At 37.0% G+C, this 17,651-nt stretch overlaps 1 protein-coding gene across 1 annotated transcript in view; it reads right to left on the bottom strand.

Annotated features, from left to right (window-relative positions):
* LOC118184846 (uncharacterized) overlaps window positions 1–17,651 on the bottom strand; it is a 287,706-nt gene that overhangs the window by 31,292 nt on the left and 238,763 nt on the right. Inside the window, exon 6 of the mRNA XM_035354573.2 lies at window positions 1,438–15,922. Within this exon, the coding sequence (XP_035210464.2) occupies window positions 1,438–15,922 (14,485 nt within the window). The remainder of the gene's footprint in view (window positions 1–1,437; window positions 15,923–17,651) is intronic.

The following is a 17,651-nucleotide window of genomic DNA, read 5'->3' as shown; positions in this document are numbered from 1 at the left end:
AGGTAATAAAATTGATTATATTATCATCAAAAATATTAACTAATATTCAGATTTCTAGAAATAGTGAAGATTATTACAATTTTAAATGTAAAACGTTTAGCGTATTCATACTTCACTGTCAAATTTGGAAATTATGTAAGGTTATCATACACTCGTACAATTTCAAGGAGTCATCATGTTTATGTTCATAAATTATATAATAAGTATAATTTACATACCATTAATAAAAGTATATAGTATAGTATATAGAAGTATATAGTAAAGTATATAGAAATGCTCATTTTTTTAGGTTTTAAGTTTACACTGAAATATATAAATATATATATATATTTCATATATATAAGAATATATTTGAAATATTTTTATTTATTTAGTTTAATTTTGATCTCGCGGCATCGAAACATTATTTATATTTTAGTGTCTTTTCGTTTCTCACACAGCGTCAAGCTCATAGTTCTATTTTTTATAGAGTGAGCTCCTATGATTCAAAAATAATTTGATAAATGTGTAGGGTTTATATTTATTTTAACTAACATTTATTTTAAATTTAAACTATCTTTCCTGTCAAGCCTATTTTAGTAGAACGCGCAAAGTATTCAAAATAGTCAGCGGAAGTATTCTGAGTTAAATAGAAGGAAAAACGAGTTCGAAGGTGTACTTTCTTGCTTCACAAGCGTGGAGGTGGCTAGTTAGAAATTGAAGAACCACGCGTTTCGGCCTGTGTGCTTGCCTCGGCAGATTGTTAAATCTTTCAACGTAATATTCATGCTGAATTGTCAGCTGAATTTGTTTGCTGAATTGTCAGCGGTATCTTAGAACGCGGTTAGGTTAGTTACGTTTGGAGAGCCTCGTAGTTAGTCACTTGTTGTTATTCTTTTTTTTTTAGGTTCTTATTTTTATTTTACCGCCGAGTCGGCCGGCGTAGTTTGTGACCGTCAAGAGCACGCATCTGTAATTTCTAAAGTTGAATAAAAAGGGATTTAAACCCTTCTCAAGACTTTGTATACTTTCCAGTTCATAGCAGTCACCACTATTGTTGCGTGCAGGTTGGAAGCGCGCAACATTACAATGAGCCAACTTATCAGTCTCTTCCATTATTTAGAAAAAAATTCGGAGCCAGATATTTTGCCTGCGAGCACAAACTTTGCGTCATCTAAATTTTGCAACCGATATTTTCCTAAATTCGAAAAGTGCTGCCGCCTGGTACAACCACTGTGGTTGTACCGACTCTGCCGCAAATTCTGTTTAGGTATAATGTTTAAATTGACATGACTATTTATGACACGACATGACTACACAGTATTTAAAATATGCCATAACATCTATCAACTTTATGTTGCACAGTATATAAATATGTCATTAAATAACAAGGATTTCGATAAAAGACACTTGAAGTTTTGCATAACAAATTTATGAAAGAGAAGTATATTTATTTACCTGTTCTGGTAACTACGTAAAACCTTGGTCTGCTGGTGATCTCAAATCTCGATGGCAGGACAAACCTAGTATGAGTTCTGCTTACACTCTCACTTTGTGGTCTTCTTACAGTAACTTTTAGTTTCTTCCTAGAAGGTACAACCAAGCCATCAATGGAAGTTGCATCATCGACTCCAACTGCCAAATCATCTGTAGATATTTCATTTTCACTGCCTCTGATATCTTGTTGAGTAGTTGAAAAATAGGGCGCTTCCAAAACTGGCGTTGGTACTAGGCCCATACTCAGTGCTGGTGGTATATATTGGGGAGATACCAAATATTCTTCAGGACGATCTGTAGCCAAACTGTTTAGATCGTATGATATATCGAAAGATGATACTAAATCGCTTGGCACTACTCTTCTGGATACAACTGGTCGAACCCTTACTCGAACACCAGGTCTTCGGACAAATACTCCACTTCTTAGAGGACCAGATGGTTTGTGAATGATCGACGTTACTTTTACCACTGGTTTGGGTTCTACCGTTTCTGCTGAAGATTCATAAACAATGCTAGAAATAAGAGGAGATGTCTCAGTAGCTTTGTTTAGTTGATTAGTATTAAATAATTCATTAGCAGAGGCGTAAGAAGGTTCGAGTGAGAAAGTAGGCAGAGGAGTCACTGATTGTGAAGTTGGAATAGCTGTGTGCGATTCAGGAATAAACGATCTAGATGGTGTAATATATTGGAATGGTTGAGTTTTTTCAATGGCTATGTTGTGAACTCCTTCAACTTTTATCAGTGTTTTTAAACCCAAATTTACCTCAGTTGTAGTTCCTTCCACTTCTCGGGAGCCCAAATGAACTGTTCTAGTTTGAGGAGCAACAATCAAATATCCGTTTTCGTCTATTTGAGAGCCAATGCTTTCTGTAAGAAACTGACTAGGATCAGTAGCTAATTTTGTCATAGTTTCTGCTCTTGTAGATTCTCTTTTATTGATCCCATCGTAAAAAGTGTAGGAATATGTGAATAAAGTTATATACGTTTTTGGAAGCTTTGCAATAGCTTCTATATTAGCAGTACTTAAAATTTTAATGCTTTTAGTAGAAATAGGCTGAGATCGAGGTACAGTAACTTCATTTGCATATGCTGCCTCATTGATAAGTTTATATACATCACTGTTAAAAATATTTTGCACTGATGCTAAATTTACAATAGTAGTTGTGTCTCCTAATGTCCTGGAAGCAAGATGTACGATATCGGCTCCATTGGTTGGTGTTATTTTCCCATTATTGGACTTAATTGCGGAAATCAAATTAGGATTCAACGTTTGTTCTATTACATTAGAAAATACTGCTTCTCTGCTTGCATATTTTGTTTCCGGCCCATGTAAAAATGTTGTAAAGTACGTTAGTGTTGTATAATAAGTAATGGGAAAAGCTCTTGAAGCTAAAATTGGAAGAGCTGTTAAGTCAGAGGATCTTTGTTCATTGATTACAGCTACTCGGTTAAAATCATCCAGATCATGGTTATCGTCTGGGAATAAGTGAGCATTATCAGAAATGAAATTATTTCTTTGATTATCACTTATATCAGATACTGAAGTGACAGGCCCTCGAGCTTGGATAGAGTTGGGTATGATGATATTACTATCTGTAGGTTTCCTGCTGATTATAACGCGCATTCTTTGTCCAGAAGGCACAGAATTTATATTTTCAGGTTTTCGTAACCGTACAATTTTCTTTATTGGTGGTTTATTGTAGTTATTCAATTCTTCATTTTCTTCAATAATTGCTGGCACTGTTGCTATAGGGTTGAGGTCCTCACTTTTTGCAATCTCTGGAGTTTCTGTTACAGGGGATTCTGTTTCTGCTGTGGAAAGAGGGGAAAATGAAGATGCTGAATGATCATGTATTCTAGTTCTGCGAACTACCAATGGTCTCCTGGCTCCGCTACCATCACCTGGTACAAATGACGGCCTTAAACGTTTTATTACTGTTCTGCGACCTCCATTATTATCACCAGTTAAATTCACTTCATCGTCGTACAATGGATTTTCAGCTTCTTCAATTGAATGTTCTATTACATCTGTCAATCGCGATGGTTGATTTTCAGCAGGAGTTATAGTAAGAGAGTGTCTCTCAGAAGTAGATGTAATTTCATCTCCTGTGGGTATAGAAGATGTGACTGCGCTTGATGCTCTCACTCTTGTTATTCTTCTTAGTCCATTGCTCGGGAATTCTCCATTTATTGGCCTTGTGATTCTTAACCTTCTCGGTCTGACACTGATGTCAGGTTGAGGATTCGGTTCATCCAAAGTGAGGCCCGGTCCTCGTCTTAATCCAGGAGGACTAGATAATGGTCTGAAGCCTTCGTGGTTTTCAGTTTCCAATGGCGAGCCTACAAATCTATTGATTTCCTTAGAATTACGATTAGCATCTTCAAGTGAGGTTAATAAACTACCTGTTCTAACAAGATCATGTGTCACAGATAAAGTACGACTTGGTTCGACCAGAGAATCAGATTCGAATGACCGAATCAACTCATTTTCGGAATTCGCTGAAACAGGATTTGGTCTCTCGATAAATGGCCTAAAATTCCTATCTGGTCTGTGCTGTGGTCTCCTAGCGAAAGAAGATCCTGGAAATTTGTTTCCTAGGTTACCAGCCTGAGAAGGCTGTTCATTGAAAATTTCCACAGGTGGCCTTCTGGAGTATGAAGTTTGTCTTGATCTACTTCGAGGCAGATTTGTATTTGTAGACAATTGAGGTAATGCAGACGGATTTGTCGCAGTCGCTACTATGACTGCAGGTGGTGGTCTCCTCAGCCGAGTAAAATCTCTTTGCGGACGAAATATGGGCTCTTCTTCAATAATCTGTTGCAATTTACGGAAGCTATAACGCGATTCTAGCCCATACACATCTCCATAGCTATCAATTTCATTCTGAGTAGCACTGTTTTCTGCTGCATTCAAATTTATCGTGACTTTCTGCTCATATATTTCAGTTAAAGGACCCTTTGATATAGTTGTAACGTCATATGATATAACACTTGATTGACTGCTTGTGATTCGGGTGTTATCTAATGGTTCTGTCTGTATATATGAGCTGCTCATTTCTGCCAAGTCATTTATTTCTTCTAAGCCTGAACTTAGAAGTTTATCATAATGAGTATCAATATCCATATCCCTTGAGTGTTCATGACCAATAGAAGATCTCAACGGGAAGTCCATAATATCTGCAGTTTTTAATGTGCGCTCTGTTACTGCATTCTGCTGTAGGCTTCTTGCAACTTTTGTGTGGAATACAGGCTGCTGATACAAAGGTACTGTAACTGTCGTAACTACGGGTTTCAGTTCCCCGTGTTCACCAGTTACATACAAAGTTAATAGGGTTGTGAGAGGCTGGAAAGCAAAATACGGTTGCGGTATAAATGGAGCAGCAGAAGGCACCTGTGGTACGCGCACCACAGTGGATTCAGATGTTGATGTTGTAGTCAAAGTACTCAGAATAGTTCTTCCTCTCAGAATGATTGGTACAACAGTAGTTGAAGTTACAATTTGAGTCGTCACAAATGAGTTAGCTGAAGCCAGTAATCCAAACTCTTGCGGATTCTGTGGATTTGGAGGGAAAACTGGATTTTGTGGGCCTAGCTGAGGAAAGAAGTTAGGTTGGAATTGTTGGGGAAATGCAGTAGGCTGTGGAGTATCAGGAGTAATCGTGCTATACATAGTAGATAGCGTTGTTAAAACTTGTATATCTGTAATTGTATCAGTTCTGGTACTGAAACCAATTTTTATTGGAACTAATTTTACTGATGCCAATGATGTTGTTGTAACCACAACTTCTGTAATGGTGGTGTGAAGGTTTTCGATACCGTCTGGATATCCAGTTTTAGAGTAAAATAAAGTTTTTGTAACTCCATCGCTTACTATTTCAGAGTACTGAGTTGGATTTATAATACTTGTATCCAAAGCAGTTGTTGTTAAAGTAGCATAAGATGTTCGGAACCCATGATATATTGGTAAAGTTTTTACTGTGGTAACCACTGAAGTAACAGTGAGATAGGGTTTCTTAATTGTCTGTGTTTCAGTTGCTGTTTTTGAAGGTCTTCTAGTTCTTGGGTTATAAGAAGGTCTCCGGTTTCGGTTATTATTACGTATTCTATTAAGAGGTTGCAGAGACTGAGAATCTTCGTCTTCGTCTCTGCTAACAGAATTAAAAGATGATTTCAGAGAAGGAGAGTTATTTCGATTATACCGACCTCTAGATGATTTGCGCTGATTGAGTCTATTTCTGGAATTTCTGTAATTAGGCGTGGTAGAATCAAAATCGTCATTTTCTGTCTTCTCTTCTTCTCTATGGCGGAATCCTCTTTTATTTGATGCGCTTCTCCTTTCGCCAAACCGATTCAGTCTGGGTGGCCTACGAGTAGAGCGAAAGTTTCGGTTTCTGTTTGCTTCCTTTTTATCACTGATATCATCATATTCATCAAAATCATCGTCTTCAGTCGTATTTTCCTCATAATCTGGAATAGTGTCTTTTATAGATGGAGTTGGAGATGGGTGTATGGCTGTGGATCTTCCAAAAGGCCTACGATTTCTTCCTAAATTTAGAGGGCGTGGTGTAGTTGAAGAAGGAGAATTGCGGCCTGGTGGTTGGTATCTACTACTGCCAAAAGGTTTGCGCCTACTGAAAGATAATACTTGAGGTGTGGCTGTGGTAACAACAGCTTCACTAGCTTCGATATCTCCTTCTTCTTCTTCTTCGTTTAATTCATCGTCGAAATCATTTTCGCTATCGGAACGATGACCGAATGCTCTAGAATTTCGTGTTCGACTAGGTCGTCTAAACTGTATCGTAAAAGAAGCTTTTGTTGAAGATCGTGATGGTGTAGTATATGTAGGACGACCTCTTCCAGTGAAAGGTCTAATTCTAATTGAAGAAGATGGAGTTTCTTTTGAAGAAATATCACTACTTTTTGTTGGCTTAGCGGAAGTAGTCTCATTCTCATTATAATCATCATAATCATCATAATCTTCAAAGTCTTTATTATTATATGTTGTAGATTTTCTTTTAGATTGTCTTGTATTTTTAAAACGTGATGATGACAAACTTGGGGTTATTTTTCTATTCATCTTTCGATCTTCAAAATCCTCATAATCATCTTCAAATCCATATTCATCGTAATCATTATCAGATTCTGCTTTTCTTGAAGAAGATATTGTTGGAGCTTTGTTTTTCCTCAGATTTGCTTCTTCCCTCACAGTAGGCTTTGATGTTACTGACTCTTTATCTTTAAACGTTTTATTATCGACGTAGTCATTGTAATCATCATAATCATCTATAGGAGGCTTTGGACTCTTGTCTTCCTTCTTGACTAATTTATTCGGATCTTCGGAATTTAATTCAATTATAGATGCTGCGGTAATTTCTGTAGTAAATTTGTCTAGAGGTTCCGAATTTGTTGTAGGAACAGACTCATAAGGTTTTCCCTCATACGTTTCAATTCCAGTTATAATACTAGAGACTAAAGAAGGGGTACTTTGCTCTGTACTCTTAGTGAAAGGCAGTTCTGTTTTCACAGAAGGACTTAGTAATTCTGTTTCAGACTGAAGATTTAGAGGTGTTTTCAACCCTAGATCGCTGTCTTCTGTCAAAGAAATATATTGATTCCCATTATCTAGTTCATTCACTCTCGCAGTATCCAAATCATCTTTAGCTGACCTAAGTGACAAAAGGGTTTTAGAATCCACATCAGAGAAAGGTTTTGTGATTGCTTCAGGAAAGAGGTGAGAAGCATATATGATGACTGAGGTGACTTTTACAGACTGTGTATACGTTCCATCCACTTCTGTACCAATTATACTAGTTCTATATAATGTAGTATCTCCATTATTAATTTCAGTGGACGTAGTCGTAGAGAGAACACCAATAGGCTTTTGAGATGTGATTGCTATTGGCGTTGTTGTAACCACATTTGATGTACTTCGGGCAACATGGGCATAATAACCATTGATTTTAGTGCCAAAAATTTCTGTAGTATGCAGTGTTGTAATACCATCGTTCACCTCAGTGCTAGTTATGGCTGAGAGCAGTCCTGTCGAAGATGAAGCAGTTGGAGTGATTATATTCGATGTGCTTCGAGCAACATGAGCATAATATCCGCCAATGTAAGTAGCATGGATTTCCCTTGTGTGCAGCGTTGTTGTGCCTTGATTAACTTCTGTCCTTATTTCGGAAGATATTAGACCTTCAGGTCTACTATTTACAGTGTTCGGTTGAGGTTGTTCTGCAGTCTTTGTTGTCATGGGAATAAATGGAAGCACCGTAGATGTTCGTCTGGCAACATGAGCATAATAATTTCCCACGTATGTCCCGTGAACTTCTGCGATGTGTAAAGTAGTGGTACCGTCATTAACTTCGGTCTTAACGCTGGATGATATTAAACCAGTTTTCTGAGAAGTAGCAGAACTAGCAGACTTGCTTTCTGTTGCTGTTGGCTTTATAACTTTCGAAGTGGATTTTGCGACATGTGCATACGCATTGCCAATGTAAGTACCATATATTTCATTAACATGCATTGTTGTCGTCCCAGAGTTCACTTCGCTTCGAACAATACTTGATGAAAGAAGCCCCGTTTTCTGTTGCATTTGCAACTGAGTAGAAGATTCGGAAGGCCTTGTCGGTAAAACTTTGTACTCTGTAGTTGTTCTAGCTAACTGAGCATAATGCTGTCCAATATATGTACCAAAAATTTCTGTTTTGTAATAAGTTGCTATGTTGTTATTAATGACACTGTTCACTAATGTTGATAATAATCCTATAGATCGCGTAGGGTTTTCGACTTTAGAATGTAAAATAATTTTAGATGTTGTTTGAGCATGTTTTGCATAGTGATTTCCAATGTATGTACCATATATATTAGTAATATATTGTGTAGTTGTTCCATCCGACTCTTCATTAGACAAAATAGAAGACAAAAGCCCTGTTTTATATTCTCTAGGTGCCTCCTCTAATCTAGGTGATGGAGTGGACATTTTAATTTCAGGTGTCGCTTGAACATATGGCTGGTTCTGTGAATCGAACAATAAAGGTGTAGTCTGAGTACTCTTTTCTGGATTTACGAATACATTCGAAAATGTGGAAGCAATATGAGCGTAATAATTGTTAACATAAGTACCATAGATATGAGTGGTCCATAGGGTCGTAGTACCATAATTTTCTTCAGATCGAATCATGGATGATATTAAACCGGTTGGGCGTTGATTCTGTATTGTTGGTGTTGGCTGAATAATGCTCGATGTTGTTTGTGCTAAATGAGCATAGACCTCGCCAATATATGTTCCATAAACATTTGTGGTATATACTGTTGTTGTACCATCCTTTACAGCTGTATTAATCTTTGATGACACTAAACCAACTCTGTTCGTTTCAGTTGCAGATAATTTTGGTGGTATATCTGTTGGCGATGCTGGTGAAAAGAAAGGTGTTTTCTCAATTTCGTTGGAAGTATCTGAATAAACTCTAACTTTGCTTTGAACAACTTGAGCATACACGCCATTTATAAAAGTACCGTGTATTTCTGTCCCATAAACTGTCGTAACCCCATTATTAATAGCTTTCGCTTCCATTGATCTAATCAATCCAAGAGGATAATGTTCTTTCTCACTGTTTCTCCAGTTTGAAGAACCACTATTTTTCTCAGAAATTAAATCATTATTTTTTAAACTTCTTTCACTACCCTCCTCGTCAGGGGTAGATAATAATTTTCTTCGACATAATATAACATCATTACTTATATCTGGGTAAAAAAAAGATCGACGTCGCCTTCTCGCAACTGTTTCATCGCTCTCTGAGTCATTGAGTGGTTTTGGTGTTGGTCTCAAAGGACGCAGACGCTGCAAAGGGTTTACTCGTGGAGCTAAACTTGGCCTACGATACAATAGTCTAGTTGAATTTCTCCTGCTAAAAGAGGAAGTTGCTCTTGTTGTAGTAGAAGATCGTATCCTGCTAGGCGATTTAGTTGTAGATGGCGCAGAAGTAGTAGTTGTTGACGAGCGGAATGAAGGACGAGGCTTGTAAACAGGCCTATTTCTACGCCTTGAAAATATGCTTCTTTTAGGAGCTTCTGTTACAGTTGTTGTTTCGGTCGAAGTCATTGGCTCTTGAGTTGTCGTCTGTTCAGTATCCTTGGTTATTACGGTTGTTAAATTTTCGGTTACTTGAGCGTCACTTTCAAGGATATATGCAGCTGTTGAGTTACTATGATCTGAGGTAGTTAGTTGATCAGTAGAGGCAGTTTCAGTTGACGATTCAGGTTCTGAAGTAACACTGATTTGATTCATATCTTTCTTTTCTTCAGTACCTGTGCTGCCAGAAATATTTTCCTTTTCACTTATAGTCTCAGATGTTGTTACATCTAATGTAATCTCCTGTTCAGTTGTTGCTTCATAAGATAGTGGCGATACATCAGTCGGATTCTTAGACGTTAGTTTTGTTGTACCATGATCGACATTTTCAGTAATTACTGATATCAAAGACGTAGTAATAAGCGGAATATTAATATTTTCGTCAACTCTGCGCGATTTCATTACGTCAGGTTTTCCAAATCTTGGTGAAGCTGGTTCATAATGACTGTTAGAGGATGCAACAATTTCAGAAGTTGGTGTAAATTTACTTTCTTCATTTAAGGTCGATGAACTAGCAATAGAAAATTTATCAGACTCGCTTAATTCCTTTTCTGTTAACGTTCCAAGTATTGTTGTTGATATAATTGGTGCTTTTATAACATTTGTTATAGTTTCATATCTAGTGTTGATTATTGGCCTTTCGCCATGAAATCTAGTAGTGTAATATGTATAAGTTGTAAAAAATGTGTATGGATATTGGGTAGAATGTAAACAGCATAGTTGAACTGGTGTAGGCGATTCAGACTTGTCATCTACAGCACTTATAGATGGCTTCACAGTTGCTGAAGCTACAACTTGTCGAGTTATGAAACTAGTACTACCATCAGGCTGAACACTTGTAGTGACATATGTATGCGTTGTATAATAGGTAACGACAGGCGTCGGATGAACACGTTTTTCATGAAGTTCTCCTTCAGCCGCTTCCAAATCAGATGTGGATTTTATAAAACTATCTGTTAACGTAGGTGTAACTGTTATTGTTAAGACATTTGAAGATGTCTCATAACGCGTACGTATTTCCGGGGATCCATTTGGGAACAAAGTTGTATAAAAGGTGAATGTAGTATATATAGTATTTGTCAGAGTAGAGAGGGGCGTTGAGATTACTTTAAAAGTATTACTGTCCGTTGGTCTGACGCTAAAATCAGTTTTTGTAAAATCTTCTTCGTTCACAGGGGATGAAACTACATGAGTACTCGATTTTATAACTGAACTACCACCAGAAAGCAAGGTTGTGAAATATGTGTACGTTGTATAATATGTTGTAGGCGTAACCGTAGATGATTGCTTAGTAGTAATTTCATAAGAACCTTGGATAGTTGTTGAATGATCAGTAATCGGGTATGACTGAGTAATAATTGTAGTGGTACTTGGTGATTCTGCTTGAGTTTTAGTAATAGTTTCAGTGACAAAATTAGTCACAGTTTCAAACCTCGTAGAAACCGAAGGTTGCTCCTTAGAAAGATAAGTTGTGAAAAATGAATATGTCGTATAGTATGTTTTTGTAACTACAGCTGTAGGTTGTACTTTTTCGTTGTCTAATATTAAGAATGGTGTTACAGCATGAGCTATGGTTGATGGATCTACGTCAGAACTCAGTGTAATCACTTTACTAGTTGTAACTTCTCTCGTGGATGTAACTGGTGTACCAGAACTCATTTGTGTGGTACGATAGGTATATGTAGTGAAATATGTTGCGAGAACTGGTGAAGACTTTATAGACTCTTCACTAACTATAGTTTTTAGATCCTGAGTTGGCGTTGCAAGAGCTACGACATCAGTCAATGTACTGTAAACAGTATTCACTGAAGGTTTCCCTGCATTGAAGAGTGTATAATATGACGTCAGAGTTGTATAGTATGTAGCAAAACTTCTCATAGATGATGGTAGAAGTTTAAAGCTACTTGTAGTTGAAAGAGGAGACGTTGCTCTAGGAAGAGCAGATGTACTAGGAAAATTTTCAGTCACTACGTCTGTAACAGTACTTTTTTCAGTTGAAACTACTGAACTTCCGTCTCGAAGGAATGTAGTGAAATAAGTGTACGTAGTAAAGTACGTTTTCACGGTATTCATTTTTGGAGTACTTTGTATATCTGATGGAGAAGCAGTACGTGAGATGGGTGAAGCTAATATAGATGTTGAATGTCCTTGAATGACGTTAGAAACTGTTTCTTTTCGTGTGCTAACAGTTGTCTTTCCATTTTTAAGAAGCGTTGTATAATAAGTATAAGTTGTGTAAAAAGTTGTTTTCTGTGGAGATTCGATAGATGCTTTGGTCGTTAAAATTTCTGTAGGCTCCGTGGATAATATTTTACCAATACTAGTTACAACTTCTTTTCGACTTGAAACGACAGGATTCCCGCTCCTTAAATATGTTGTATAGTAAGTATATGTAGTATAGTATGTTGTCATCTGAGGAATTTCGTGCAATTTACTATCAACTGTATTAGTTTCAAAAATGGTTGTTGAGGGAGTACTGGAAATAGAATTGCCATTGGGAATTATATTTGATACAGTTTTATAAGTGGTACTCACTGATGTTGTACCATCTTTATGAAAAGTAGTGAAATATGTGTATGTCGTATAGTAAGTAGTAGGTGCTAGAGTTGATTCAATTTTTCTTGGCGGCTGTGTTTCTTTTATAGACGTTTTTGGTAACTGTTCGTTAAGCAATGGCGTTACAACATTTGACACAACAGTTTCGCTGGAAATTACTTCCGTACTGCCATCTTTAACCAAAGTCGTAAAGTACGTTAGTGTGGTATAATAAGTAGTTGGATAAGTGAGGACAGTGTAAGAAGGTTTGGATTCAACTGGTGGAGTTGAAGTACCATCGAAATTTTCACTTTTAGTTTCTTCTCTGGAAGAAGTTATTTTAGTTCCGTCTTTATAAAAAGTAGTGAAGAATGTATACGTAGTTAAAAACGCACTAGGATCAACAACACTAGTCGGCTGAATAGTTTGGGGTAGTATTATGGTTTCAGTGGGATTGATTTTAGCTAACTTCAGTTGCTCACTATCTGTGTATACTTGAGAAACAGTCTCTTTCCTGCTCGATACTACTGTATTTCCATCAAGAAGGTAAGTAGTAAAGTATGTAGATGTAGTATAGTAAGTTATTGGAAATGAAATTGAGGGCAAAATTTCTTCTACCTTTGGATTTGGAGCTTCAGGAATCGATTTTAGTACCTTTCCTAATCTCACAGTTGAATCGTCTGAATGGTTTCTTTCAATAGTTTCATCTCCGGCATCTTTACTAGTTGATAAAGAAGCCGAGTGTAATACATGTGTGTTAATTATGTCATCCAATGCAATGAGTTTATTTTCGTCTCCAGCACTACGACCACTAGTTCCTTTATCGACAGTTTCTTCGGAAAGCAAAAAATCAGCTGTGAGCAACGCAGATGACGGAAGCGCATTAACAATTGTGGTTTTTGTTTTAGAATTTTCAGGTTCTTTATCAGCTGCAGGTAGAATAAATCCTTCTGTCAGAATGCTCACTGAATCTGAGGTTGAACTCAGCTCTTCACTGGGTGTAGAAACCGCAGTCTCAGTGGATGTAGTTGACGTTGTATGTTCTGCAGGTAAAATAAAGCCGTCAGTCAATATACTTGGAGCGATAACTGTTCTTGATGAAGATTCACTTATTTTATTTTCGACTGTGAAGAGTCCTGAATTCCTTGATTTACTTGGTAAAATAAAATCACCAGTGAGAAGAACTACAGATGGAGAAATTATAGCAGATTCCAAGGAGGTCCTACCTTCTAAGCTACTACTTTCACTTTTGACTGACACGTCACCTGTTTCAAGCGTGTTTTTGACAACACTTTTTTCAGATGACACGTCTGGAATTCCAATAATTAAACGATCTAAGTCATCAATATACTGTGTGCTTGTTGATTTTACTGCTGAAGTACTTTCAAATAAATTTTGATCAGTACTTGATACGCCATCTATGGTTTTGATTGATGGAGATTGTGCACGCGATTCATCTAGAGCAGGTAAAATAAAACTATCTGTTATAATATGAACTGCTTCATCATTCGATGGACTGGTCAGCGAAGGGATATCTGACGAATCTTCATCAGCATATATTACACCAGGTGTAGGCATATATGATTCAGATTTCTCTGTAAAAGAAGTTAAGGATATTAAACTTGAAGCTATACTTGAATTTTCTATTGATAATGTTGGCTCCGTATCTTCTAATCGACCATTTCTAGGTAGAATAAATCCTGAAGTTAATATTTCTAATTTAGGAGTTGATGCAACACTATTTGTTGATTTTGAAATAATGTGTTGCTTTGTTGAAGATAAATCAGCTATAGATGAAAGTAATTCTATTCCATTTACGCTTGAAGTTTCTACATAAGCTAACACAGGTAAATCACTTGAAATTTCTGTAATCTTATCACCTAAGATATTTTCTGAATCCAAAGTTTCTTCTGGTAGAGCAGTGTTTGACACAGTAAAGAAAATACTAGAAGTGCTTTGAATAATATGTGCATATGTATTTTCAATATATGTGCCAAATATTAAAGTAGTCCAGTGAGTTGTAGTGCCATCAGATACTTCTGTTCCAGTGATGGAACTTACAAGTCCTGTGGGTTGCATAAGTTCATCTGTTCCACCAGTCTCTTTCACAGAATCAATGATCTGGCTTACGTCCAGTTCACGTGGACTATCTGTACTTATTCTATGTTTATTTACAGACTGGAAGTTAAGGAAGAGATTACGGTCTGCACTAGATCTAGTCCTTTCATATTCGTTATCATATACAGTGGCTAGATTTAATGGCAATGTCTCTGCAATTACACTTTCTGTGTTGCTTTCAACCTTCCTCGCTCTCAACTGACTTTCAAACGGTTGTTTTGTCGCCACAGTTGAAGTAAACATTGTTTTTTGTATCTCAATAGGTTCTTTCACTGTAGATGTGAACATAGATTTTTGAGATATGAATTCCCTTGTTTCGGTTCCGTACAACGGCTTACGAAAAAATGCTTCTGGCTGAGATTCCACAACACTATCTTCGCTTCGAGTTCTTAGAATTAGTGAATTACTGTTCGAAAAACTCGTTCTTGTCACTCTTGGCGTAAATGTCCTTGGTCTGGTTGACGCAGGTAAGAATATGTACTGAGTTCCTGATATTCTGGTACTGAATTCAGCAAAACCATACAAAGTAGTAGTAAAATCGTTTTCGTTCGATTCGTTCGTACTCGCAGTTGTTAGTGGATTAGTTTCCGATATTGTAGCTGATGAAGTGGTAAATTCATCTCTTAAGTCTTCAATTTCATAGATAGGCCCATACAAACCAACAGTCCTAGTCAATCGTTTGTCTTTAACAGTCTGACGATCATAAGCGGCAGTAGGTCTCACAATTTGTCTCAACTTTTCCTTCAAATCGGCACCATCCACCTCGTAATACGCGTTATTTACATCCGTGTTATAAGCTGCATCTGCATTTTCTACCTTTGAAGTTTGTATTCTGTGGGCGGGAAAGAAAAACTGGTCAGTTATCACAGTAGCGCCTCCTGGGCCAACACGCCTGCCAGTCGCTGCATTGTTATACATTCTTCCTTGTCTATAATATCCTTCATGGCCTCTTAGTGTAGACACCTGCTGCGGTTTACGTATATTACCGACTATTCCAATAGTATTTCTGCCAGCCATGGCAAGAACTGGTTCGTTTGTTTCTGGGTATGCTGTAGGCTGCACGTAACGAGTAATTACTGCAGGTTTAGCGTATAATAATGTTGTTGGTTTGGCTAGATATTCTTCATTGCTCTTATTTAAAAAGCGGTAATAAGGCTCTGGAACCTCTCTTTCGGCAGTATTGCTATATTTTCTATCAAGCATTAGGTCTGCAATTGTATCTTTCCTTCTCGTAACAGACCCTTGGAGCTCGCTTTCTTCAGCTGCGAAATATTCGGTCGAACCAATGTCATTACTACTAACAGTTGGCAATATAACTTTAACATTCGAAGTAAGTGGATGGTTACCAAAGAAGAATTTATAAGTCGTAGGATCTACTGTACCACTTATGTATGAACCAGTGTACACTGGGTAAGCTCTTTCAGACGTGGCATCATGATGGACAAATGTTCCTTCTGTACCTGTAACAGTGATAATAGAGGCATCAGTTTTTTCTGGAAATAACACTCCGATGGTCTTGGCTGAGATATCCAAGCCGAAGTGCTTTGTTGTTATTTCACCCACTGGAGGTATGAAAGTTCCAGAAATTTCAAATGGTTGATCAGTACCAGGAACTGAGGAGCTTATAGCTGATACGGGCTCATTCACAGCCGTCAGATAAACCTACAAAAGACGAATTCACTGTTATAAACTGTTATTTTCAACTGAAATTTGCTATGGTAAAGATTTAATACATTCATGACAGCAGCGGTTGTTAAAATCGCAAAGAATTTATGAAATATAGTATCACCTGCGAAGTTTAGTAAAATGTAAATGTAATGTTTGTTTATATTAACATATGCTACATATATATCATGTCAAAAATATTCCGTAAAATTTGCATAATTCATTAGTAATTTGTATATAAATCGTTGAGCTATAAAATGTCATTACAGGAATACGAACTACATAAAAAGATTTTAAAGCTGAATAAAAAGATTATTTTTGAAAAAATAATATAATATTCGTAGACGGGCATAACAGAGATTGATAAACTAATTTCTGAAATAGGAAATTAAAACTTTTTTTCCATGTTACATACAAGCATTTTATACAAAATATTATTACGTTATTTTTTTCTTCTTCACGTACGTTACGGGTTTGTGAGGGATTTGGAGTGAATAATGACGACACTTGGTGAAGTATCCAAACACACTTTATTGCCCAGTATTATTCAAGACAGCTCCAAAATCACGATTTACAGTCTTCGAAGATCTACTATAAACACGCTGGAACAACGCAGCCTTCAGATTATCCGGCTATAACGGTGAAAACAGCTTCACTGCAAAGCACCAGAGTATAGCTCTCGACTCTCCTCGGTCGTTCTCGGAACTATACGTACTCTAGAGACTCTCTACGTTAAAACTCGCGATGCACTCGACGATACACTAGAGTATAGCTCGCGACTCCTGAGTTCAGTCGTTCCCGGAGCTTCACACACTCTAAGATAAAACTCGACGATGCACTAACTCGCGATACACTAAGAGACTCTTTCGGTACATTCGACGACCAACTCGGCACTCGCTGACTGACTATCTACTCGATGGACTCCGCACGGACTGACCGCGTACCAGCAGTGTTTATGTAGCTTTTGGCTTGTGTTCGAGAACATTCTGGGTTAAACCAGTAAGAATTCGTTCCAGAAGGTTCTCCATCCATCTTTGACCTATCGCAAATTTTGTCGCCAAATGAGCGATTTCTCGCCAAATGTGACAACTATAAACCTGCCTTGCGGGGAAGCTATCTTACCGCGCCTGGACATTTCGTAACAATATGAATTCATTTTCCATCTACTTATCAAAATTAATGTTTATCTATAACAGACGTTGGGAAAAATCGTAGGCTCCAAAATTTTACATATATATATATATATTTATGTAAAATTTTGGAGCCTACGATATATATGTGTATGCGTCTCAACTTTAATGATTCGATATCTTTATATTCATCAACATTGCTTTCGGAAATGTGGTCCTTTAAATGTTTTCGCAAGAAAACGTCAAGAATGTTTAAATATTTTTCTCTGGGAAAATACCGATGTTAATCTGATTTTAGTTCGGATCACATGTAAAGTCGATGATTCATTCTTCAGATTCATGTACATTATTTTTCATATTTTATTAATAGACGATGTGACCTTGAGTTTAAAAAATATTTCCTCATAATACACCACGCTCTTTATAATTATTAAGTTGGCACTTTTAGGATGAACGTAGAATAGCATAAACGATTTAATATAATAAAGTAAACGGAAATAAAATGTATAGTGAGAACATGTCTTAGGCATGTTGGTCTCATTTATTTTGCTGTAATTTATCAACATATCTTAATAACTATATGGCGCTTCAAGAAG

Source organism: Stegodyphus dumicola, chromosome 1, assembly GCF_044657685.1.
Source record: "Stegodyphus dumicola isolate Sdum_Otavi_A_Nest chromosome 1, ASM4465768v1".
NCBI classification, from domain to species: domain Eukaryota; kingdom Metazoa; phylum Arthropoda; class Arachnida; order Araneae; family Eresidae; genus Stegodyphus; species Stegodyphus dumicola.
Note: the sequence above shows the minus strand (reverse complement) of the source record. Positions and strands in the feature narration are given on the sequence as shown.